General features: G+C 42.5%; 2 protein-coding genes across 4 annotated transcripts in view; one reads left to right on the plus strand and one right to left on the minus strand.

Annotated features, from left to right (window-relative positions):
- Ppp2r3c (protein phosphatase 2 regulatory subunit B''gamma) overlaps positions 1-20,524 on the minus strand; it is a 23,075-nt gene extending 2,551 nt beyond the window's left edge. Inside the window, exons 1-12 of the mRNA XM_021201858.2 lie at positions 20,470-20,524; positions 19,892-20,093; positions 15,650-15,777; positions 15,152-15,256; positions 14,487-14,599; positions 9,999-10,096; positions 8,582-8,652; positions 7,587-7,719; positions 6,309-6,364; positions 6,161-6,236; positions 5,637-5,773; positions 1,470-1,607 (exon numbers count right to left, since the gene is read on the minus strand). Coding sequence (XP_021057517.1) covers positions 1,470-1,607; positions 5,637-5,773; positions 6,161-6,236; positions 6,309-6,364; positions 7,587-7,719; positions 8,582-8,652; positions 9,999-10,096; positions 14,487-14,599; positions 15,152-15,256; positions 15,650-15,777; positions 19,892-19,949 — 1,113 coding nt within the window. The 5' untranslated portion in view covers positions 19,950-20,093; positions 20,470-20,524. The remainder of the gene's footprint in view (positions 1-1,469; positions 1,608-5,636; positions 5,774-6,160; positions 6,237-6,308; positions 6,365-7,586; positions 7,720-8,581; positions 8,653-9,998; positions 10,097-14,486; positions 14,600-15,151; positions 15,257-15,649; positions 15,778-19,891; positions 20,094-20,469) is intronic.
- Positions 20,426-23,960, plus strand: part of Prorp (protein only RNase P catalytic subunit) — an 87,825-nt gene continuing 84,290 nt past the window's right edge. Inside the window, exons 1-3 of one of the 3 annotated variants that reach the window (XM_029541214.1) lie at positions 20,426-20,553; positions 20,947-22,202; positions 22,821-22,868. In XM_029541214.1, coding sequence (XP_029397074.1) covers positions 21,226-22,202; positions 22,821-22,868 — 1,025 coding nt within the window. In that variant the 5' untranslated portion in view covers positions 20,426-20,553; positions 20,947-21,225. Of the gene's footprint in view, positions 20,554-20,576; positions 20,662-20,865; positions 22,203-22,820; positions 22,869-23,960 lie in introns of those variants that run through there. The other 2 variants (XM_029541212.1, XM_029541213.1) reach the window with 2 other exon arrangements.

Below are 23,960 nucleotides of genomic sequence, written 5' to 3' on the forward strand. Positions count from 1 at the left end.
ACTACACAGGAATGTTCTCCAGCCTAAGGTGGGCCCCCAACATGACCTTAGCAACTACTGTTATAACTGGCTTCTCCTGGTTTTCACAAATGCTTATACTTTTACATGTTTGTCTTTTTAAACTTTTAAATGTAAACGTATACAAGTGTTTACCTGCATATATGTAAGTGTACTACATGTGCATCTGGTAACCACGCAGGTTAGAAAATGTCAGATACCAGGGACCTGGAGCTACAGTGGTTGGGAGCCACCACGTGGGTGCTGGGAACTGAGTCCTCTGCAAGAGTAGCCAGTGCCCTTAACCAGGGAGCCATCTCTCCAGCCCCACTTCGCCATTTTAAAAGGCTCATTTCCCTACTATCTCTACTTAGAAAAACCGGAGCTAGACCACCTAGACTTCTCCCTTTAAAATCAAAGCCCAGCATAGTAACACAGGCCTGTAATTCTAGCACTCAAGAGGCAGAAGGATCCAGAATTAGGTACACATTCAGTTAGATAGTGAACCAGGCTCAGCCTAATCACTGTGATGGTGTTATACACTCTACATTTTGTTAAGTATTATGGGGAAAAACTAGCTATGAAAATGTGGTACGGTAAACACTACAAAACTATCCCGTATAGTAAAGGTGTTCTCATCAAACTCAGTAATTTCAGGACCAAGGCAGACTTCATATTTACATTTGCTGGTGCTGAATGCCTATCATATACAATCAACTCCCCTTTAGAGACCAATATTCTGAGCTCCAGTAAGTTCCAAGGTAAGTACTTCAAATCTGTTGTACCCTGCACACAATTCTGGGGCTGGAGAGATGGCTCGGTGGTTAAGAGCACTTGTTGCTCTTGCAGAGGACCCAGATTTGGTTCCCATTTCCAATATAGAGGCATACTACCATCTATAACTCCAGTTTTAGAGGATCCGATACCCTCTTTGGACCTCTAGGGCACCAGGTACATAACATGATGCCCAGATGTAAATGTAGGAAAATCTCATATACATAAATCTAAAAGAAATGGAAAAATATTATTTTAAGATATATTTATTTTATTTATATCAGTACACTATAGCTGTCTTCAGACACACTAGAACAGGGTACTGGGTCCGTGTTACAGATGTTTGTGAGCCACATATGGTTGCTGGGAATTGAACTTAGGGCCTGTGGAAGAGCAGTCAGTGCTCTTAACATCTGAGCCATCTCTATAGCCCGAAAAACATTTTCTTAAAGCAATTAAACTGACTAATTTCTGAAAATTTCCTGGAAAGGAGCTAGGCATTTACATTTGTTACTGATGACCATAAGCACAGACTTTCTCATCTCCAAAGGCTAGCCAAGCCATTCACATTCATTTCCATAATACTGAAAAAGTTAATTTAAAAACAAGCTAGATAAAATTGTCAGTACATAATTTAAAACCAAATAGTTTAAGATATCTTAGGGTCAACAATGCTCCTTTACCCAAACAATACTTACCCTAAAGAAATAATTAAGGGAAAAGACATTCAGGTATCCCTTGTTCTCAATGTCCAGCAGTTTGAAAATGTACTGCAGAGCTGCAGGCTCCTTTCTGTTTTCCAAGGCAAGAACAAAGTCCAGGTAGGTCTTATAGTCCTACAGAGAGAGAGCATTTATAGTCTTGAGTGAAATTAAATGATGAAGTTATTTTGTAATCACAGATGGCAAATTAAACTATTTTTGTGTTTTATTTGTTTGTTTGTTTGTTTTTTGAGACAGGGTTTCTCTGTATCACCCTGGCTGTCCTGGAACTCACTTTGTAAACCAGGCTGGCCTCGAACTCAGAAATCCACCTGCCTCTGCCTCCCAAGTGCTGGGATTAAAGGCGTGCACCACCACCGCTCGCTTAAACTATTTTTAAAACTATGAAATAAATGCATCTAGTGTTGGTTTCTAGGAATTCTAAGTAGGCACTATTCTGTAGGACAGGGCAACCTAGCTCATTTTCTTTAAGCGACCTGGCTCATTTCCTTTGAGAGATTTGCTTAAACTATCATTTTCTTCCATTATACTAAAAAAATTGTCAAGACAGTGATTAAGCTATTTTATGCTGCCATTAAATTTATGTCTTTTTGTTTGATTGTTTGTCTGGTTTTGGTTTTTGTTCAAGACAGGGTTTCTCTGTGTAGCCCTGGCTGTCCTGGAACTCACTTTGTAGACCTGGCTGGCCTCAAACTCGGAAACCTGCCTGCCTCTGCTTCCTAAGCGCTGGAATTAAAAGCGTGCACCACCACTGCCCGGCTAAATTTATGTCTTCATTTCAGTGTTGTTTCTTTGAAAAATCTATTTTCTCTAGAATGGACAGCAGTCTATTTAAATTGCTATTCAGAACCCACTCATCCATGTCTGTGGGTTCCATTTCTGTGCATCACATAAACTGTGGGCTGAAAATATTTGGGAAAAAAATGTTAAATTTCACCCATCATAGACTTTTCCTGCCAGTACTTAAACAACACAGTATGATAACACAGCATTTATCTTGTATTAGAGATTACATGTAGCCTAAAGATGCAAGTACACTGGAGCCAATACGTGGAGCATCTGTGGATCCTGATCCCAAAATGGATTCTGGAACAGTCTACAGAATCAAGTCTGAGCTTGCTGGCACACGCCTGTAGCCCAGCACTTGGAGAGCTGAGCAGTGAGATCTGAGTTGAAACCAGCATGGGCCTGCAAGATTATTTCTCCAAAATAAAAGGAAAAAGAAATGAAAAGATTTTCAGTGGAATGAGGAGATGGTTTAGTTAGTAAAGTGCTTGCCTCACAAACACAAGGACCTGAGTTCAAATCCAGTCCCATGTGAAAATGTCCAGGATGGTGGCCTGCGCTTGAACTGCTGAGGCAGATATGAGGCTCCTAAGGGGTTGGTGGCCAACCAGTCTACCTTATTAGTGCCTCCCAGTCCACCAGAGATCCTGTCCCAAGACAGACAGCCTTTCTGAGGATGACACCGCACGGTGTAGTCACACAGGCATGTAAACTTGCATACAGACAGAGGAGTTTCAAACTATGAATGCCAGCTAGAAACATATGAAAAGAACAGATTGTTTAACCCTTGCAAAGGGGACACTTGTAGGTCATGTGTTCATATGTTTTTATTAATTTCGCTTGTTGAATGAGTCCCACTCACTCCAGGCAGTCCTGGAACTCACTGCATGTCTCTGGCTGGCTTCAAACTCAAGGAGCTTATGTCTTAGCCTCCTGAGTTCTGTGATTACTGATATGAGCCACCATACCTGGCAGAATACTTGTCTTATATGTAAAAAGGATAGGAAAAGAAAATCACGCCGGGCGTGGTGGCCCACTCCTTTAATCCCAGCACTCGGGAGGCAGAGGCAGGCAGATTTTTGAGTTTGAGGCCAGCCAGGTCTACAAAGTGAGTTCCAGGACAGCCAGGGCTTCACAGAGAAACCCTATCTTGAAAAACCAAACCAAAAAAAAAACAAAAAAAAAAACAAAAAAACAAAAAAAACAAGACCAAATCAGAGTTAAGGAGATGAGCTTCCTTACTGCCCTGATCTATGCTGTTACCATAAGCCTCCAGCAGTCCTGGCCACTTCCCCTTTGCTGCCTGACCTGCTTGCATCAACGGCAGAGTACAGTGTAGAGCTCACTCTTACCTGGATGACTACTTCTTAAGCAGACTTGCCTGGAAGTATCTCTCCTACATTTCTCTAGCTGTTTTAAGATGCTCTGTACTAGTGCTCAACCTACCTAATGCTGCCACCCTTTAATGCACTTCCTCATGTTGTGGCGACACCCAACTTTAACATTATTTTCATGAATACTGAATAACTGTGATTTTGCTGTTGTTATGAACCATACTGCAAATATCTGTTCTCTAAGGGTCTTTGGGGGTGGGGACCAGGGGGTGGTACTCGAACCACTGCTTTATAGTCTGTAGTCCACCTGAATTCAAACTTAAACTTCTCCTGCCCCATTTTTCTGTCCTGGGATTATAGGTGTGCGTCACCTTTCCTAGCCCCTCTAAGATTTATTCCGTGGCCTTTGGCTGCTGTTGTTTAAAACAGGTGTCATACAGCCCAGCCTGACCTTCAGCTCACAATCCTCCTGCCTCCAGCTACCAGTTGTTAGAATTATAAGCTTCACTTCCACGTGTTTTTGATAGCAAGAACACTGATTTTCAAAATGCTATTTACAAATTTTCTTCTCAAAGCTGGGTGTAGTGCATCTTTAATCTAAACACTCAGAAGGCAGAGGCAGGTGGATTTCTGAGTTCCAGGGCAGTGAAGGCTACAGAATGAGTGAGATATTGATTGATTGTTAAAGGTTTTTCTTCATTTATGTATATGAGTACACTGTCGCTCTTTTCAGACACACAGAAGAGGGCATCAGATCCCATTACAGATGTTTGTGAGCCACCATGTGGTTGCTGGGAACTGAACTCAGGACCTCTGGGAGAGCAGTCAGTGCTCTTAACCACTGAGCCATCTCTCCAGCCCTACTTACTTATTTAAGACGCTGTCTTGCTAGACATGTGGTGTATCCCTTGACTCCCCAGCAGCAGGGAAGCTAGGCTAACACAGTAGTTAAAGGCAGTCAGACCTACACAGTGAGGCTCTTCCCTCCTCAGAAAATCATTTTCTTCAAGGGTTTTGAAAACATTAAAGGGAATATTTAACAAAATCTCTACCTCTTTATAACATCTGTATGATCTAAGATGTAAGCTCTAAAACTAAGTGTAACTAGATGTCCATGTATTTTGAGAGGGAAAAGAACAACTACAAGTTAGTTATCTTCAGCTATTAGTGCAGACACAGAATCCAGTATGACCCTGGCTGGCTGTGGTAGCTTCACTCCTGGAACCCCAGCACTTAGGAGACTTCAGCAGGGGTGAGGACACAGTAAGTTCTAGCCAGGCTGTGCAACAGAGGTAGCCTCTGTCTCAACTAATTAAGGCAATGGGCCTGATTTAATCATAGCACATGTGGTCTGTGGTGGACCTGGTAATTCAATGACTGACCTAGTTATATAGAAATGGTTTACAGGATTTACTGACTGTTCAGTTTTCTTTTTACCAGTTGATGCTTCTATACCTATGTCAATGAATAAAAAAAAAATATTATATTTTGTATGTGTTTTAAGCCTGGAGGGAAGTTTGTTGCTTTTGTTTGTCTGTTATTTGTTTTTGAGACAGGGTTTCTCTTTGTAGCCTTGGCCGTCCTGGAACTCACTTTGTAGACCAGGCTGCCCTTAAACTCACAGAAATTCTCTGCCCCTGGAGTGCTGGGATTAAACGTGTGTGCCACCACTGCCCAACTGGAGATAAGTATTTTTAGCTAAATTTCCTTAAGAGTAGACTCAGAATGTCAAGTAATTCCATCGACTTAACAGTCTAAGATCCTGTTATACACTGACATTAACAATGCTAAAGGAAGCAAGGCATGCTAGCACACTCCTTAGTCCTGGCACTTGGGATGGCATGACGGGAAGATAAGAGTTCAAAATCATTCTTGACTACAAATCACATTCAGTGCCAGCATGGACTACATGAGGCCCTGTCTTTAAGACAGACAAACAAAAATTGTTGATTTATATCAAGAAAATAGCTTATGGAAACTGTAGGAGCCTGAAAGTGTAAACTCAGCAGATTTCAGTAACTACCATTTCTCCATCGTAAGTGAGACACTCCTGGAAAACTCGGTCTAAGAAGACGTTGGTCATGGTTGCTGTTCCGTAACGGGAGAGTTCTTCTTTACTTAGCATGCCATTATGATCTTTATCAAGATTCAAATACTGACCTTGCAAAAAATATAATAGAAACACAAAATGATATTGAAAGAAGACTAATGAAATTTAGTAAAACCAAATCACTCCCTACTACCCACTGTGTGAATCCTGACAACCACATATGATCACAAAATAAGACAATAGCTGTTGTTCCCAGCTAATGAAAAGGGATCACATTACATTGTTCTACTGAAAACAAAGCATAGTAACTATGGAAGAGTTCCAAACATTCAAACATCAGTAGTGTCCTTACACTAGGAGTAACCCTAGTAGCTTACAGTACTGATCCTTAAGTGGGAACATCCTGGTGTAAGGCAGACTGCCTGTGTACACAATGGTTCACCAGACACCCATCCCCTGAGGAAATCAACAGTGGGATTTTAGAAAGCAGAACCTACCGTAGACCCTTAGGGCAGAAGGAGCAGAAAACCAATTTGTTTCTTGACTTTCTTTGGACAATTCCTCATCTCTTAGCTAAAGAAACATAAAAATATAATTAGAAAATAGCAATTATCAGTGATAAAATTTAGTTCAAAAAATATTTACCTCCAGTAAATCATCTAGGAAGCTGCATGCTAAAATATCTTGAATCTTGATCTTCCCTTAAAAAAAAAAGAGAAGCAATTTTATTTTGAGAACAACTTCTTTTTAAAAGATGTTATTTTACAAAGGCAAGCCTATAACTGATGCGATAAACAGCTAGATTAGCTCTTAGGTTCCTTAAATTTTGTTACAAAACTAAACCATTGAAAAGAAAAAAAAGAATCCAAAGGCTGGAGAGATGGCTCATTGGTTAAGAGCAGTAACTGCTCTGCCAGAGGTCCCAAGTTCAAATCCCAGCAACCATATGGTAACTCACAACCATCTATAATGGAATACGACACCCTCTTCTGGTGTGTCTGAAGACAACTATAGTGTACTCATATAAACAAAAAATAAATCTTTTGAAAAAAAAAAAAAAAGAGAGAGAGAGAGAAAACCACATCCACACAAAAGCCAAGTAAAAGGAAAACACTCCAAGTTACAATAAGATAAAACAAATCCCAACAACCCACAAAGCTGCATATCTACTTGAATGCCTCCAACTGCAAAAAACTAAGCAGTAAATTCCTACTAAAATTATGTTATTCAAATCTACAAAAGGTTATGCCATAGTTTTCACATAGGGACAGTACTGGTAATGAGGGGTGGGGCTTATAGCTCAGCAGTTGAAGGCCAAGCTCAGTCCCTCTCTCTTCCTGCTGCCTGTAGATCCAGATTTAAACTCTCAGCCACCTCTCCAGCACCATGTCTGCCTTCATACTTCCCACCATGATAATAATGGACTAAATAAACCTCTGAACCTATAGACCAGCCCCACTTAAATGTTTTTCTTTATAAGAGTTGCTGTGGTCCTGGTATCTCTTTACAACACTGAGACAGTAGGTGACATTCCACCACTGCACAGCTGGTTACAGTCAATGCAAGAATATTCTGGAAGCTCTTCATATAAAGGAAAGAATGTGGGGTTGTACACTTGCCCACTCTCCGAGATTTGCCAGATTATGCCACCAGCTTTAAAAAAAAGAGAGAAACTGTCCAAATTTCTCTAATACTAACACCCTAGGGTTTTTTTTTTTTTTTTGTTTTTTTTTTTCGAGACAGGGTTTCTCTGTATAGTCCTGGCTGTCCTGGAACTCACTCTGAAGACCAGGCTGGCCTCGAACTCAGAAATCTGCCTGCCTCTGCCCCCCTCTCCCCCCCCCCCAGTGCTGGGATTAAAGGCGTGCGCCACCACGCCTGGTTAAATAATACCCTAGTATTTAAATTACACAATGTTTTTACCTGTTCTTAGAGGATCCAAAAAGAAGAAGAACTTCCTAACTGCTGTACAAACATAAAAGGAGTAAAAGGACTTTTCCAACCCATCTAGCTGCGGCAGCGTAGGGATGAGTTCCAGTATGTAGTTCTCTAAGTCCTGAAACAGACAAAATGACGTCAGCCGCCTTGCTCTGACAGACTGGAAGCTAGAGGTGTAAACCAAATAAAACCCTTTTTCCCTTAAGATTGCTTTGGTTGGAGCATTTCATTATAGCAAAAGACACAATATTAGGACTCCAAGTTATTATATTTAAAACTCTCTGGCACATACCTGTATTCCCAATATCTGGGAGGAGGCAGAGGCAGAAGGATCACTGCAAGTTCAAGTCCAGGCTGGCTACAAAGGCTGCAAAGTGAGACTCTGTCTCACAAAATCCAAATTAGCAAATACGGGTCTCCTGTGGCATTTTGTATTTATTTGAACAACTTTGTTTTTGCTCTATTTGAGCACTTGCCTGACAGATCCGAGACTAAGTTCATAAGAGAACAAGCACTCAAACTGGATGTCTAAAATGAGCTCTTCTCAGCTTCTAACAGCCTTCATGGGATTTCTTCCATTCCCCACTTTATATTATCAAAATGAAATTTAGGATTCAGCTTTGATTTCTTCAGTTCCTTTCCCCGTGTCCCATTCCCTATGTCACATATCCAACCTAGCAACAAGGCATGTGATTTCTTTCAGTTTTCCTTTCCACTCCCTTTTCTTTTCCTTCCTTACTTCCTTCCTTCCTTCCTTCCTTCTTTCCTTCCTTCCTTCCTTCCCAGTGTGGTAGAGGTGAAGGCAGGATGTGCAAAATGTATACTAAATGGGTCTATTTTTAGCTTTTGAGGGGGTCTTTGGGATTTATAAAAGGTTCAGTATGTGGTCACCGTCCACAGGACAATGACAACTACTTGGTGGTAATTAGTGTTAATATTCTGTTATCTATAATGTTTATTAAATTTAGATCAATACTCACTGATTCCCGAAGGTATCCTTGCCCAGCAACATCATATAAACTGAGTCCTATTCTTGTCTGATGCAGCCAAACTGACAAACAAGAAAATTACATGTAAAAACTAAGATCTGTTCTTTAGCACATATATGAACAAAAGAGTAAGGTGCTGGACTAGAAGTGTAGGCCAATTCAGGAACTCCATAAAACCCCATTTCACACACATTAAGCAATCAGCGACCTGGAATACATTTAAGCCAAAAGAAAAAGCCATGAAAAGGCAGATTTCAACAATTCTGCCTTGTAAAACTGATGCCCTTGAGGACATTAAACTTGGTGTTCTACCAAACAGAGAGAGCTGGCACAACACTGTGTCAGCCTGTATCCTCCTGAGGTTAATTACTGCAGCCAATCTATTAATGAACAAAGGTACACAGTAAGATTCTGCAGACTATATAGTCTTAGGAGATTCATAACAACTCCAAAATATTTTAGTACAGGCTTCTTGAAAACACCACAGTTGTGGATTTGAGACTATCCTATTGAGACTATTTCAGGCATACATATAAGTGAAATGAAATTATGAGTAAATTGCAATCATTTTAAACCTACTCATTAAAACTCTTACTCTGCTTTTTAAAAGAATTAAAGTGATTTTACTGCTCAATCAAGTACACCAGACAGAAACACGCCACTAGGGCAGGCTGTGGCTGGCTCAGGTTTCCAACTGAGAGCGCAGGCCCTTGGTCTTGCAGGAACATGCCAATTGATGAGTTCAGCGCTCTCTCAATCTCTTCCTCTCTCAGCACACTTACAAATAGCAACTGGTTCCTTCCTTAGATGGCAGAGATCTCAGCAGATCAGGAACCGCCCTGCGTGCTTAAGGAGTCTCAATATACAGCTGGGCGGTAGTGGCGTACGCCTTTAATCCCAGCACGCGGGAGGCAGAGGCAGGTGGATTTCTGAGGCCAGCATGGTCTACACAGTGAGTTCCAGGACACCTAGGGCTATTCAGAGAAACCCTGTCTTGAAAAACCAAAAAAAAAAAAAAAAAAAAAGGAGTCTCAATACTTTACCACAAACCATAAAACGGACTTGTACAACACCGTGTCTTGCGTTGTACACCTTTCTGCCCAGCGTGTAAATCTGACACTATGGGAACAGGACAGAGTCCTCTGGGGAGAGGACATATGTGTGACCAGAAAAATGAAAAGAATGTTTCTGCTATCTCTATTTTGCCACCTTCCTTAGGGAACACAAGACTTTTGAATAAATAATGAGTTCAATTTTAATACACACACAACTCTGTCTGGTGTCCAGAAGAATCATAATAGGATAGGGAAAAAGTAATATGACGTGACATGGAAGAAGTCACAGAGAAGCACAGACCGAAGTCTACTTGATTCCCAGAGAAGAGTTCAAACTAACACACACAAATCACCTTTTCGCATGACGTAGTTAAAGAACTGCATGATGGAAATTCTTCCATATGAATCTGTATGAAGGAGTTTGGCAAAGACTTTTGCAGTAAAAAATTGCCTAAAAACAGGAAATAAAGATTAAATTCCCTACCAGCATAGTATAAAAATGATGTCTGTAAGAATTAACTAATAACATGAATACAACTAAAAATCAAAGTAAGAGAGTATAAAGACTCTTCATAGCTCAACATTTGAAACAAGTTATAAATACTTAAACATTTTCTCCACATTCTTCCAAGAATGAAAGACCTAGATGGCATGCATGCTGTCGCCTTTTGAAGCCTGGGCTTAGCTGCCTGTTGTGACAGGCCCCTTGACCTAGCCTCAGTAAGGGGCAGGACCCTCTGCAAAGCTGCCTTCTGGTGTCATTGTGCAGAGTGGGGCTCCTAAGTTGCAGGAGGAAAATTGGTAGGGAGACTTATCCATCACACCTTAGGAATGGTGGACAATGGAATCAGAGCAGTATTCTAGCCTGTTTCTGTGTATAAAGGTGATATGGAACAAGTACTGCTCTACGCCTGCACAATCTGGACACAGCAGCTCCAATGGCTCTGCTCTTACTGTGTGAACTGGCTGGTGTTGTGTGTCAACTTGACACAAGCTAGAGTCATCAGAGAGAAAGGAGCTCAGTTGAGGAAATGCCTCACGAGATCCAGCTGTAAGCCATTTTTTCTCCATTGATGAGGGAGTTCCCAGCCCATGGTGAGTGGTGCTATCTCTGGGCTGGTGATCTTGGGTTCTATAAGAAAGCAGGCTGAGGGGCTGGAGAGATGGCTCAGCATTTAAGAGCACTGACTACTCTTTCAGAGCTCCTGAGTTCAATACCCAGCTACTACATGGTGGCTCACAACCATCTGTAATGTGATGCTCTTCTTCTGGTGTACAGGTGTACATGCAGAAAGAACACTCATACATTAAATAAATTAATTAAATAAATAAGAAAGAAAGGAAGGAAGGAAGAGAGAAAGAAAAGAAAAGAAGGAAGGAAGGAAGAAAGGAAGCAAGCAGGCTGAGCAAGCTAGTAAGCAGCACCCCTCCATGTCCTCTGCATCAGCTCTTGCCTCCAAGTTCCTGCCCTGCTTGAGTTCCTGTCCTGACTTTCTTTGGTAAAGAACAGCGATGTGGAAGTGTAAGTTGAATAAATCCATTTCTTCCCAACTTGCTTTTGGTCATGGTGTTTTGTCATAGCAATAGAAAACCCTAAGATACTGTGCCATCCCACCTCGATAACAGGTACAAAACAGTAACAGGGGTTCTCAAACAGACACACACAGCACTGGTTTGAAAACATCACTCATTCTGAAGGTTATATGGAGAAGGAAATAAACCCAAAACATCTAGAAGAAAAACTCCAGGTGGATAGGAGATTGGTCAGAGAAGTGAGAAAACACTCCCTCACCCAGAGTTCTTTGTTTTGTTTTGGGGACAGAATCTCACTCTGTAGACCAGACTAGCCTTGCACTCACCAAAACCTGCCTGCCTCTGCCTTCTAGTGCTGGGATGAAAGGCTTGCACAGAACACTATCCCAGCTAAGGAACCCCTTTCCAATGCCAGCGCACAGCTACTCTCAACATACACTCTCTCATTAGAGCACTGCTGATTGTGCATGCTGCAATACCAGCACTCAATAGGTCGAGGCACAAGAATTGTGTGTTTGAGACCAGCCTGGGCTACAGAGGTCAGCCTGGGCTAGAGTTAGATCCTGATTCAAATCAAACTAAGTCAAGCAAAGCCAAATCACAGAAAAAAAAATTTTTTTTTCTCTTAGCAGAATTTCTGAAGGTTTTGCTTCCATTTCTGCTGCTCTCTAATGGGTGGGGAATCTGTCTTTAAAGGCACCTGAAAACAACTACATCACTTTTGATGAGAACTGGCTCTGAGTGATAGCAAACCGAAGAGCCATCACGTTCCTGGGGTGGTTGCAGCACTGTGTTCTATAAAGAACATTTCTAATCTAGCCTATAGATGAACTAAAATCATGACTGTAATTCTACCTATGGGATCAATTGCTGAGTATGTCACATTGAAGTCTAAGCATCTTATAATAAATTTCCCTTGGTCATTAGATATAGTGTAAATGATTTAATATAGAGGTTATGATTTATAATACACTGGCCATGATGTATGTATGTAGCATGTAAAAGATTATCTATAAAACTATATTAAAGAGTTTGTCTAAAAGAAATATTATGGTCTTATAATCACATAATAGAAAGTGTTACGTTTTTAAGTGGATGTGGGTTGATATAAAGGCCATATAAATACATAAATTATCATTAAGCACTCAACATGCAAAAAGCCCACTGTGGGGTTTGTACATTATGCAGTTCCTGCTCTTGGGTATGCACCTCCAATCTGCTGTGAAGACGCCTGCCACCTTAGGCAGCCAGCTAGCTCTCTGCTGCAGACACCTAACTGCCTTCTACTCACTGCAGCTCTGGACAGTGGGTTAAATGTCATCATTTGTGCTTAACCTTTTGTATGGCCCTAAAACTGGCTTTATAGTAAGCAAGTTTGATTTGTATTTATATTTAACAGATTGTAAATAGGAAAAAGTAAATCTTTACTAAGGAATTTAAAAAGGAATGAAGACACAGAATCAGTAAACATTATTTTGTATATTCTTTTTGTTTTCTCTAAGACAGGACCTTGCTACACAGCTGTACTGGCTGGTTTTGTGTCAACTTGACACAGGCTGGAGTTATCACAGAGAAAGGATCTGCCTCCACAAGATCCAGCTGCAAGGCATTTTCTCAATTAGTGAAGGGGGGAGGTCCCCTTGTGGGTGGGACCATCTCTGGGCTGGTAGTCTTGGGTTTATAAGAGACCAGGCTGAGCAAGCCAGGGGGAGGCAAGCCAGTAAAGAACATCCCTCCATGGCCTCTGCATCAGCTCCTGCTTCCTGCCCTGCTTGAGTTCCAGTCCTGACCTCCTTGGTGATGAACAGCAATGTGGAAGTGTAAGCCGAATAAACCCTTCCCCAACTTGCTTCTTGGTCAAGATGTTTGTGCAGGAATAGAAACCCTGACAAAGACAACAGCACAGCACAAACTAGCCTTGAACCTACAATCCTCCTGCCTCAGACTCTAGAGTGTTAAAAGACAGGTGCATGGCATCATTCCCAAATTGGAATCCCCCCTACCCTGCCCCCACACACATCCTGTCATCCTTCTTCCTCCTTTTGTGATGGAGGGAGGTCTTACTATGCAGCTCTGGCTAGCCTAGAAATTTCTATGAAGAGGAGGGTGGCTTCAAAGACACAGAGATTCACCTGCTTCTGCCTACTGAGTGCTGGGTTCAAGCACATGTGCCACCATACCCAGTGGTAATATTTTTTTAACTTCATAGCACTTCATAGGCTTTTGTTTTTCTTATTGTTTTATTACACTTCTTTAAGTTGAATGCCTGGGGGGGGGGTGGGGCTGGAGAGGTTAAGAGCACTGACTGCTCTTTCAGAGGTCCTGAGTTCAATTCCCAGCAACCACCTGTAATGGAATTGGATGCCCTCTTCTGGTGTGTCTGAAGACAGCTACAGTGTACTCATATAAATAAAATAAATAAATCTTTTTTAAAAAAAGTTGAATGCCTCAGTCTCAGGAGTACTGGGATTAAGGGGAGTGTGTGTGTATATGTGTAGATAGATAACACACACACACACACACACACACACACACACACACTTATCATCATGCCTAACCTTGAACCCTCTTTTCTCTGAGACAAGATCTCACAACAGAGTCCAAGCTGGCCTTCAATTTGTGCATGTGCATGGCTTACAAACAGGTGCCACCACACCCAGCTTTGTATTATTTCTCTCAATAACTCCACAGCAACACCTTTGCATGGGTGGTATATGTATGTTTGTGTTGCTGTGTGTATGTGCATGTGCAAACCAGAACTTGATGGAAGGTCTTCCTCAATGTTCTCCACCCTATTTTTTGAGACAGATTCTGTCAACTAAACCTGGAGCTCACTGATTTGACTAGTTCGCTAATCAAACTCTAAAGATCTGACCATGTCTCTTCTACCAACACTGAGGGTTACACACGTAAGCTACCACACGTAGCTTTTATGTAATTGCTGGGAATCCAACTGAGCCATCTCCCTGACCTCCAACTTTTTCTTGACTATAAATAATTTTATTACATTTTAGTTGGTCAAAGTGGTTAAGTCCAACTTCCATCAATATTTGAGGTATTAAAAATGTCTAACATGGGGCTGGAGAGCTGGCTCAGAGGTTAAGAGCATTGACTGCTCTTCCAGAGATCCTGAGTTCAATTCCCAGAAACCACATGGTGGCTCACAACCATCTGTAATTGGATCTGATGCCCTCTCCTGTGTCTGAAGACAGCTATAGTGTGTTCCTATAAATAAAAATAAATAAGTCTTTTTTAAAAACGTCTAACACAACGACAACACGGTCCTTTTAAAACCACATCGCTCTTACTTGCACTTTGGTCCAGCCTTTTCACCAACCTTCAAAAAATTTTCATAATTGATCATTGCTTCCTCTCCAATCATAGGTGGTATCTGGTGTTTATCCAGCAAAAACCATAAGTTCTTAAGAGAAATAGAGAAATGAAGATAAGTTAACAATAGATTTAAGAATGTAAATGCATCATTCCTGTCTAATAAAGTTAAGACAAACTTAGGCCCTATTAGTTTGATTGCTACTAATAATAACTAACATCATGACTACTAAAGTTTTAAGCTTTCAAAATATACTGCTTCTTTAGCCCACGTAACTAACTATCTAGTGTAGGCAGCTATCTCTACAAGTGAGAATCAAAGCAGAAAGGCACCAGGTCCACTGCCCAAGTCAGGCCATGGCAGGGCTAGGATGTAAACCTCTGCAGAGGCCCACACTGCTGTGTTCCCCAAACCTTGATGACTCATCAGGATTGCATGGGGACTAGAAAAGCAAAACCACAACAGTACCATCTTTGGAAATCAGGCCACGCGGGTGCTGGTACATACGCACACACTCTGCTTCAGACACCTGTGGAGTGCCACTCTGCAGAGATGACTCAAAGACACAGAATAGCATCCCGCATGACTTACGTGGGAGAAATAAACGGGTAACATCTAAATCAGTTTTGACCCCACTCGTACCTGTAACTCTTCATTATCTAAGAGTTCTCTGCTTTTCCTCTGGAGAAAGACAGCTCTAGACTCCTCTCGTAATTTCTGTAGTAAGACTTCATCTTCAGCTGGCAACTTAAAAACACAGCGGAAAAGTCACCTTGGGTTCACATCGAAGAAAACAGGAGTAGCTTAGCAGTCTGGGTGAAGCAGGCATGCTTTGAGGAGCCTACGTGGCCTAATCGATACTTATTACTACTATCTATTACTACTACTATCCGTAATAAAAGCTAAGAGTCACGAGCTCCAAAAGGGGGAGTAGGGCTTTTTCTTTCTTGTACCACTTTCTATTGAATCTCAAGATTTTAGAGGACTCAAAGTACTTTATCACAGGGATAAATCAACTGTAAAAAATATATAAGATGTTCAATGGAATCATCTATTTTTTAAATATAGGCTTTGGATCACACTTTTGAAATTACATTTTCTTTACAGACTAAGAAATAACCACTTAGACAACACACTTACCCTGTAATAAAACCGGGGAATGGTCTTATAGAATTCGTTTGTGTTTTTTCTACCTCCTTTCCATTCTGAGTAGTATTTGGTAAATAAATCCATTTCTTCATCTTTTAATTCTTGTTCGCTTTTTTTCCCTAGTGACAACAGCAGAAAAGTAAGACGAGAAAATCACATATATCAAGAATTATTTTTACTTAGGACAGCCTATACGTTATAGTCCAGTTAACATAACTGCAGTGGCAGAAAGGCCTCCAAAACGGTGCTTAGACATGGAACATACTAACTTGCCTTCCCCTGTAACAGCCTCCCCAACACCAACACTTAACTGTATACTATACACAAGTACAATGAGAGCCTGTGTGCTCCCAAACTTGTACTGATTAGTGACACTCGCCACTGTCCCTCTTAAAAACCTTCCAAGTGTTTCAATTTGCACTGTCGGGACCTGGAGGATACTCAGTGGTTCAGTGTTTACCTAGCATATACAAAGCCCTGGGTTTAATGCCCAGGACAGAAACAATAATGAGAACACCCGAGCACCTACAGTACCAAGCCCTGAGTTCAATTCTCAGTACTAACGACACCACAGACACCTGAGCACTTATTTCACAGTCCTGGACTGGACACTGTAGCTAGAGGAGGAAGCAACAGGCACAGCTCCTGAATCCTAAAAATCTCAGGCCGGGCATGGTGGCCCACGCCTTTAATCCCAGCACTGGGGAGGCAGAGGCAGGAGGATTTCTGAGTTCGAGGCCAGCCTGGTCTACAAAGTGAGTTCCAGGACAGCCAGGGCTATACAGAGAAACCCTGTCTCAAAAAACAAAACAAAACAAACAAACAAACAAAAACAAACAAACAAAAAAAAAAACCACCAAATAAAAATCTCAGCCCTCAAGGTCACAGTTCCTCATTAAGGAAAACAAGGAAACTGACTGAAACTCGAAACTCGGTGCTCTGTTGTCCTCTCTCGCCCTGGCCCTGCTAAGGTCCTCTGTCATCACCCCCTACCGGCTGCTGACAGCTAACTTTCTCATTGAGCCATTTTTCTTTATTTAGGAAAACATGTATGGAGATAATATTTACTGAGGTTCACATCCCGGGCAGTGTACACACTACGCAGGCAATCTAACACGGAGCTACACCTCCAGATTCCCAAGCCTATTTTTTTTTAAAAAAAAAAAACAGAATCTCATTCTGTTGTTCAAATGGCCTTCTGTCTCAGTCAGCCAAGTGCTGGGATTAGGGATGAGAGCTGCCATGTCTAGCAAGATCACAGGTCTTTTCTGCAGGTTTTTTTCTGAAAGAGTAAGCTCTCACACACGTCTGATAATTTAGAACCTAGGGACTGTAGCTCTGCTTCAGCCTCACTGGGCTCTTCAATTCTATCATCTAGTTTCTCAACACTATTGCTTCTGTATCATTTTCTTCTCGAGATGACTCTAGGGATTTCTCAGCCCTTCACCTGTCACAGCATTTCCGTTGTCCCTGTCACGTTAACCTTTAACCTTGGACCAAGCCACAGGTTCTTTAATAAGGCTTGGTACTGCTGGAAGAAACTGCAAAATTTTGCAAATAAAATGGGAATTGAAAAAAGGACAAGGGTTGGTGAGATGGCTCAGTGGGTAAGAGCACCCGACTGCTCTTCCCAAGGTCTGGAGTTCAAATCCCAGCAACCACATGGTGGCTCATAACCATCTGTAACAAGATCTGATGCCCTCTTCTGGAGTGTCTAAAGACAGCTACAGTGTACTTACATATTAATAAATAAATAAATAAATAAATAGAATGTTGACTTTAAGAAAAAAAAGAAAAAAGGACGAATGAATTAGCTGTCTAGAGGCCACTCGTGATTCTTCACAAGCAGGAATAAGAGACAAGCAGAGTTTTGGCCCCAGAGTCGGTGAGTTTTGGCTGCCATCGGGGAGACAACGGTACGGCAGAGCTCGGGGAGGGACCCACACAGGGGGCTGCGGTTGTTAGTCTTGGGTTTCCCTTTACTGTTTCTGGACACAAGGTGCGATCAGTAGCCCTGGTTTGGAACTCGCCATTTTACAGACTAGCCTAACTTGCTAGCCTTCCGGCTTCTGCCTCTGGAGCGATGGAATTACAGGTATGTACCTGGACTAAGAAGGTTTCTCAACTGGGAAAAAGACCAACTTTTTATATGCTAATGAGAATAATTAAGAAAACCTGATATTACAGGTAAAGGGCTATCCTTAAGGATATATCCTTGGAAAAAAAAAAAAAAAAAAAAAAAAAGGATATATCCTTGGGTATGCAAAAGATAATCAGCACATGGGATCTACTACACTGATGGCAGTAGCCGTAAGGAGCTATGAATATTAACCACACAATCTAGGTAATTTGCTATACATTCATGGTCCAGTTGAGGTGTTCCTATTAAAGGTGAAGAGAAACGTAGCGAACTTTGGCGGGGAACTGGAGAGTTGACTCAGTAGGTTAGGAGCACTTGCTGCTCTTGTAGGGGGCTCCGGTTTGCTTCCCAGCACCCACATGGCAGCTCATAACCACGTGTAACTCCTGCTCCAGGGGCTCCAATTCCGTCTTCTGGCCTTTGCAGGTGTCAGGTCTCAAAGAAACCTGGGACAAAGGGCTAACTGAGGTGCCTACTAACACATCAGAGCAGAAGCAGGACCCCAGCGCCACCTGTGGCTCCTCCCAGCTCTTCTCACCCCACCCCCACCTAAACCACTCCAGTGGGCTCAGCTTTCCTTCCTTCAGCTCCTGACCCTACAGAACTCAGGGAAGTTGGCTTCTCGCTCCCTTGGCTCCGGTCTAGGTTCCCACGTGCTCTCTTGGTCCGCCCCTAACCCCCCTTCCATGCTCTCTCCCCACCGCTCCCCTCTATGCCCCAGTCTATTCTGCTGGTCAGATTCAGTCTGGACCTTTCTAGTCCGAACTCTCCCTCATATCTACAATAAAAGCTTCCCCTCAACCCTATGTAGGCCGTGACCTCATTTACGTTCGACAGGCAACGCACAAAAAAATGGTACACGCACATACATGCAGGCTGTTACATGTTTGCTAGTGGCCATGGAAATGATGGCGGAGTAAAGGCAAAGTTAATAATGTAAGAGAGGGAAGAGAACACTGATGAGAAGCCAGCGAGTGTATGAGAAGGAATGCGGTCCAGCGAGGGGCTGCAGGGACTCAAGTCCAGCACACAGTTCTTAATAGAGACAGGGTTTCTCTGTGTGGCCCCTGGCTGTCCTGGAACCCACTCTATAGACCAGGCTGGCCTCGAATTCAGGAATCCGCCTGCCTCTGCCTCCCGAGTGCTGGGATCAAAGGTGTGCGCCACCACTGCCCAGTGACAATACATTTTAAAGGTGAAGGCTGGGTGTGAGCATACATACCTAAGACCTGAGTGAAATGGGGGAACTGGAAACAGTTGAGGCTCTCCTTTATCAACTGCCCCTACTTCCTCTTTTAAGATATATATTTGAAAAATACGCTCATCGATTTAAGGTGAACGGTGCAGGGCAGACTGGAGGTTTGGGCAGATGAGAGGAATAAGTGTAGGAAAGCAAACGCTCTTCTTGCAGATGCCACCAAAACAGATACTTCAGCTTAGAACTCACCATGGTTTGGGTGTTCTTTTTGGTTTGAGTCTAGCCTTTAATGGCTGAGCCATGCCTGCAGCCAGGTTCTGGTGTTTGTTTGTTTGTTTAGTCAATCACAGCTGCCTGGGTGCTGGTGTGGAACTGGAAGGATTTAACCAGACTGGCAAGCAAGTGTGAAGGGCCAAGGAACGAGCAATGTAAAACGGATTCATGAGATTTAAAATGGAGGGTTAAGTGAAAAGTTAAGAGTTAAAAGGCGACAGGCACTCGGGAGGCAGGAACAAAATGGGTCAATAATTCAAGTTTAGCCTCGGCTATATGATAAAACGCTGTTTCTAGGGAGGGAAAAAAAACTGTAAGGATGAATCATAGGTCTTGATAAGATTGAAGGTTTGAACCAAGGTTTACAAGTCTGGTTCGTCAGTCTAAGGTCGTGGAAAACGGATGTCACCGCTATGCGCTCATTCCTAGCAGGGCATTCACCGGGGAAGTCTGGGTCACCCCTTGGTAGATCTCCAAAGCACGTTCCACTCTGACTCCTTTGTCAGAGAAGTTTAACAGACGCGCAAAGTACGGCTCTCACTTGCTCCTCCACCCTATCCACCCAGTCCGCCACTTCTAGCCTGGGGCGGGCTATCTAGAGGGCGGTCCCTCTCAAACTCACTCTTTGGATCCATGTTGGGCGACGCTAACCGCCGGCGAAGCACGTCTTTCCAGTCCATGGTTGACTCCCGCTCAGAGGACCCTACATTTGCGGTTTGGTAAAGGCTCCACCCACTGCCAGCCGCGACGTCAGACGCCGCCAAGACAGGTGGAAGTTAATGAGGACGCCTGGATGCCATCTTGGGCACGGGCGGAAGCCTTGGCTACAAAGGGAAAAAAAAAAAAAAAAAAGGAAAGATGCTGTAGCTATTCCAGATACGGCGATCACGCTAGCGTGGACGAAAATCAGACGTGAAATAGGTGAAAAAAAATTATCCTTCTTATGGAGGGGTCGCAGCTCACCAAGCCAGATTTCTAAAGGACAGAAGAAGCCTGCGTGACATCCTCGCTTGGGCATTTGGCGCGTGCGCGCCACAGGTTGCAGGACTCCATTGCCATTTCCGAATTGAGAAAAGCATTTTCGTCACACTTTGTTCTCTCTATTTCTCTCTCTTTCTCTCTGGAAACCTTAACGGTTCTTAAGATATAATAGACGCAGCCGTATCCAGCCCTCTAGGATACTAAAAGTTTCAAAATTACCTTGGTCTGTTTGTTTATCTTCTCCGTACTCAACAGAACGCCGGAATTCTAGCCGTCCAGGCCCCCAGCGCCTCGTTCAGCGCGGTGCGTTGTGGGTATTGTAGTTTTCACCGCGTTTATGGTTTCCTTTAAGCGTGAGTGGCGTGGTGAGTTGTTTAATGAGGTGAACTTCGTTTGTCGACCATCCGTACAGTTAAGTCTGAACTCTTTCTGGACCTCACTTCCTTCCCTGTGATGTTTATGCTGCATTTCCATGGTCTCTCTCTCTCTTCTCCGAAGAGTTTTGCGGCCTGGAGAGAGTTGTGAAGAGCAAGGGACCCTAGACTGGCTTTTCTTGCTGCTGCTGGGGCTGCGATTGGTAGTTCTTGATCGATGTTATTTATTTCCCTGTTCTAGCTCCCTTGGTATCCAGCCCCCCTTCGGGAACGTCGTAATCCACACGAGTCAAACTCGGAGGTCCATGTGCTTTTTCCTCAGATTCGAAAATTGGAAAGTTACAGGCACCTCAGGATTCCCGTTCCGCCTTCTGCTACTGGTGTCGGATGTCCTTGGATCGTTATTTAATGAATAGAACTCGTGTGCTTTCCATACCATTACATCGCTCCAAACACATAATCTTGATTTGTTTGTAAGGGAGAAACAAAAAAGTCTCTGTTTCAAGAACTGCGCTTCCACTATCTTCAGCCCTCAATACCTTAATTTTACTTAGTGGAGTGAAACTGTTTTATTTTTAAGTCTCATTCAACTCACTGCAGCATGACCTTCTATTTGTCTGGTTTTCGGAGCATCCCGAAACTCTGGAAGAGCAACCCTTACTTTGAGCTAGGCCCTGCGACCTCTTCTGCCTCTTTCTTTTTCTGTGTCATCGGGAACCAACAGAGATGGCTTTCTGTTAAAGCTACGACCCCTCCAAATGGCAAAGCACTCAATCTACTGGTTACCAAAGCTAGAACACACAAGAAAGGAAATAACAACAATGAGCAGGTTTCTTCTGATCCTCATTATTTCGCTGCTGGAGCAGCTAAGAAGAGGTCCCACATAGGTGCTAACCCTCAGGATCAAGGTCATGCCTTGCCCGTGAGAAGCTCTGTCCAACTTCCAACTAAACCTTTGAATTCCAAAGAGTGGGATAAACTTAAAGAAGATTTCAAAGGAAAGGCCAGTTTTGAAGACTTCATCATTTCACAGATGACACGCAACTGTAGTTCAGTAGATGTGGCCAAGTCTCTCTTGGCTTGGGTAGCAGCAAAGAACAATGGCATTGTGGGATATAATTTACTAGTCAAGTATTTATATCTCTGTGTCTTTCATAAGCAGACGTCAGAAGTTATTGATGTCTATGAAATCATGAAAGCCAAGTACAAGAGTTTAGAATCTGGGGGTTACACCCTTCTCATCCGAGGATTAATCCACTCAGACAGATGGAGAGAGTCCTTGTTGCTGTTAGAAGACGTTAAAAAAGTCATGGTCCCTTCCAAAAAGAACTATGGTGACTGTATACAAGGAGCCCTCCTTCATCAAGATGTGAACACAGCTTGGAGTTTGTATCAGGAATTGGTAGGTCATAATCTAGTCCCTCCGTTGGAAACGTTAAAAGCCTTCTTTGATTATGGCAAAGACATAAATGATGATCACTATTCAGACAAGCTCCTGGACATACTTTTGTATTTAAGGAATAATCAGCTGTATCCTGGAGAGTCATTTGCACACAGTATAAAAATGTGGTTTGAAAGGTAATTTTGATTTTGTATATTTGTTGTTTATTAGTTGCTGAGACTGATTTTATTCAGCTTGTGCCTTTTCCCATCTTGAGATAAGAGTTATTTCTCCTTTAAAACAAAATATACTCCTAAGAAAGTAATAGGAATAATTTGTGTTACTCGATACTTGTCACATAAAAGGAAATCATAGCGCACCTTCTGTTTTTATATAAACATCTCTTCCTTTTAGAACTATATTTTATTTTCTGAGGCTTCTAACATGAATTATGGGCAACATAGCAAGTAAAGGTTTTGTGTCTCTGTGGGCATGTGCATGTGGCAATAATAGAGGTTGACTTTAGGTTTTTGTCTTCGGGTTTTTTGTTTTTATTTATTTATTTATTTATTTATTTTTGGTTTTTCAAGACAGGGTTTCTCTGTATAGCTCTGACTGTCCTAGAACTCACTTTGTAGACCAGGCTGGCCTCGAACTCAGAAATCCGCCTGCCTCTGCCTCCTGAGTGCTGGGATTAAAGGTGTGCGCCACCATGCCCGGCTGCTTTTTATTTTTAATCAAAGTCCATCTTTTGAGACTTTTTAATTTGTGGATAATTTGGTTTTGTAATCTTTTTTTTTTTTTTTTTTTGGTAGTATTCCTGGAAGACAATGGAAAGGACAGTTCACCACAATTCAGAAAAGGTAAAGACTTTTATTTGTCTCTAATATGTTTGATTCTGATATAGTAAGTTCTGTTGGCATTGACTTAAAACTAGGAAAGGCTGGAGAGATGACACAGAGGTTAAGATTATTCTACTCTTCCACAGGATATGGTTCAGTTCCTAGCACTCATCTGGTGGTTCCCAACTGCCTGTAGTTCTAGTTTTAGGGGATCTTCTGCCCTCTTCTGGCGTCTGCCTGTACCTGCACTCACACACATGTACCCATATATACTCACATAAACATATAATTAGAAAAATAAATCTTAAAGCCAGGTGATGGTGGTGGTGGTGGTGGTGGTGGTGGTGGTGGTGGTGGTGGTGGTGGTGATGGTGGTGGTGATGGTGTGGTGGTGATGGTGTGGTATACCTCTTGAATCCCAGCACTCAGAAGGCATCAGACAGATTTCTGTGAGTTTGAGGCCAGCCTTGAAAGGAGAAAGCTGTCTCGGGAAACGGGGTGCAACTGGAAAGGGGCCTGCCACCTCGCCTGTCACCCTGAGCGCACGTTCGTGTGGAACCTGGTGCTAACAACTTGCTTCTGGGTTGGGGTTTCATATGTAGCAGAGCAGCTCCCTCGCTGCGATCTATTGAAAGTCAGCCCTCGACACAAGGGTTTGTAAAACAAACAAACAAACAAAAGGAATAAAGAAAGAAAGAAAAAAAAAGAATAAACCAAAAAGAATTTATAATTAAATTTCCTGAGAGGGTAAACCATCAGTGTTGTTGTTTTGAGAGTCTTGATTTGTAGCCCAGGCTGTCTTAAACATATAAAAAGCCTTAACCTTCGGAGTGCTGGGATTACAGTCTTGTAGGCTGAGACTTTGGGGTGCTCAGAACATTTTTCCTGTTGATACTGTGAGTTTGTGTTACCCCTTAATGGTGTTTGCCCCTAGACTGCAGACCCACTTGTGTTCTGGGAATTACTTTAAAAGTTTCATCTGGGGGCTGGAGAGATGGCTTAGTGGTTAAGAGCACCGATTGCTCTTCCAAAGGTCCTGAGTTCAAATCCCAGCAACCACATGGTGGCTCACAACCATCTGTAACAAGATCTGACGCCCTCTTCTGGAGTGTC

The sequence above is a fragment of the Mus pahari genome, chromosome 7 (genome assembly GCF_900095145.1).
Source record: "Mus pahari chromosome 7, PAHARI_EIJ_v1.1, whole genome shotgun sequence".
Taxonomy (NCBI): Eukaryota; Metazoa; Chordata; class Mammalia; order Rodentia; family Muridae; genus Mus; species Mus pahari.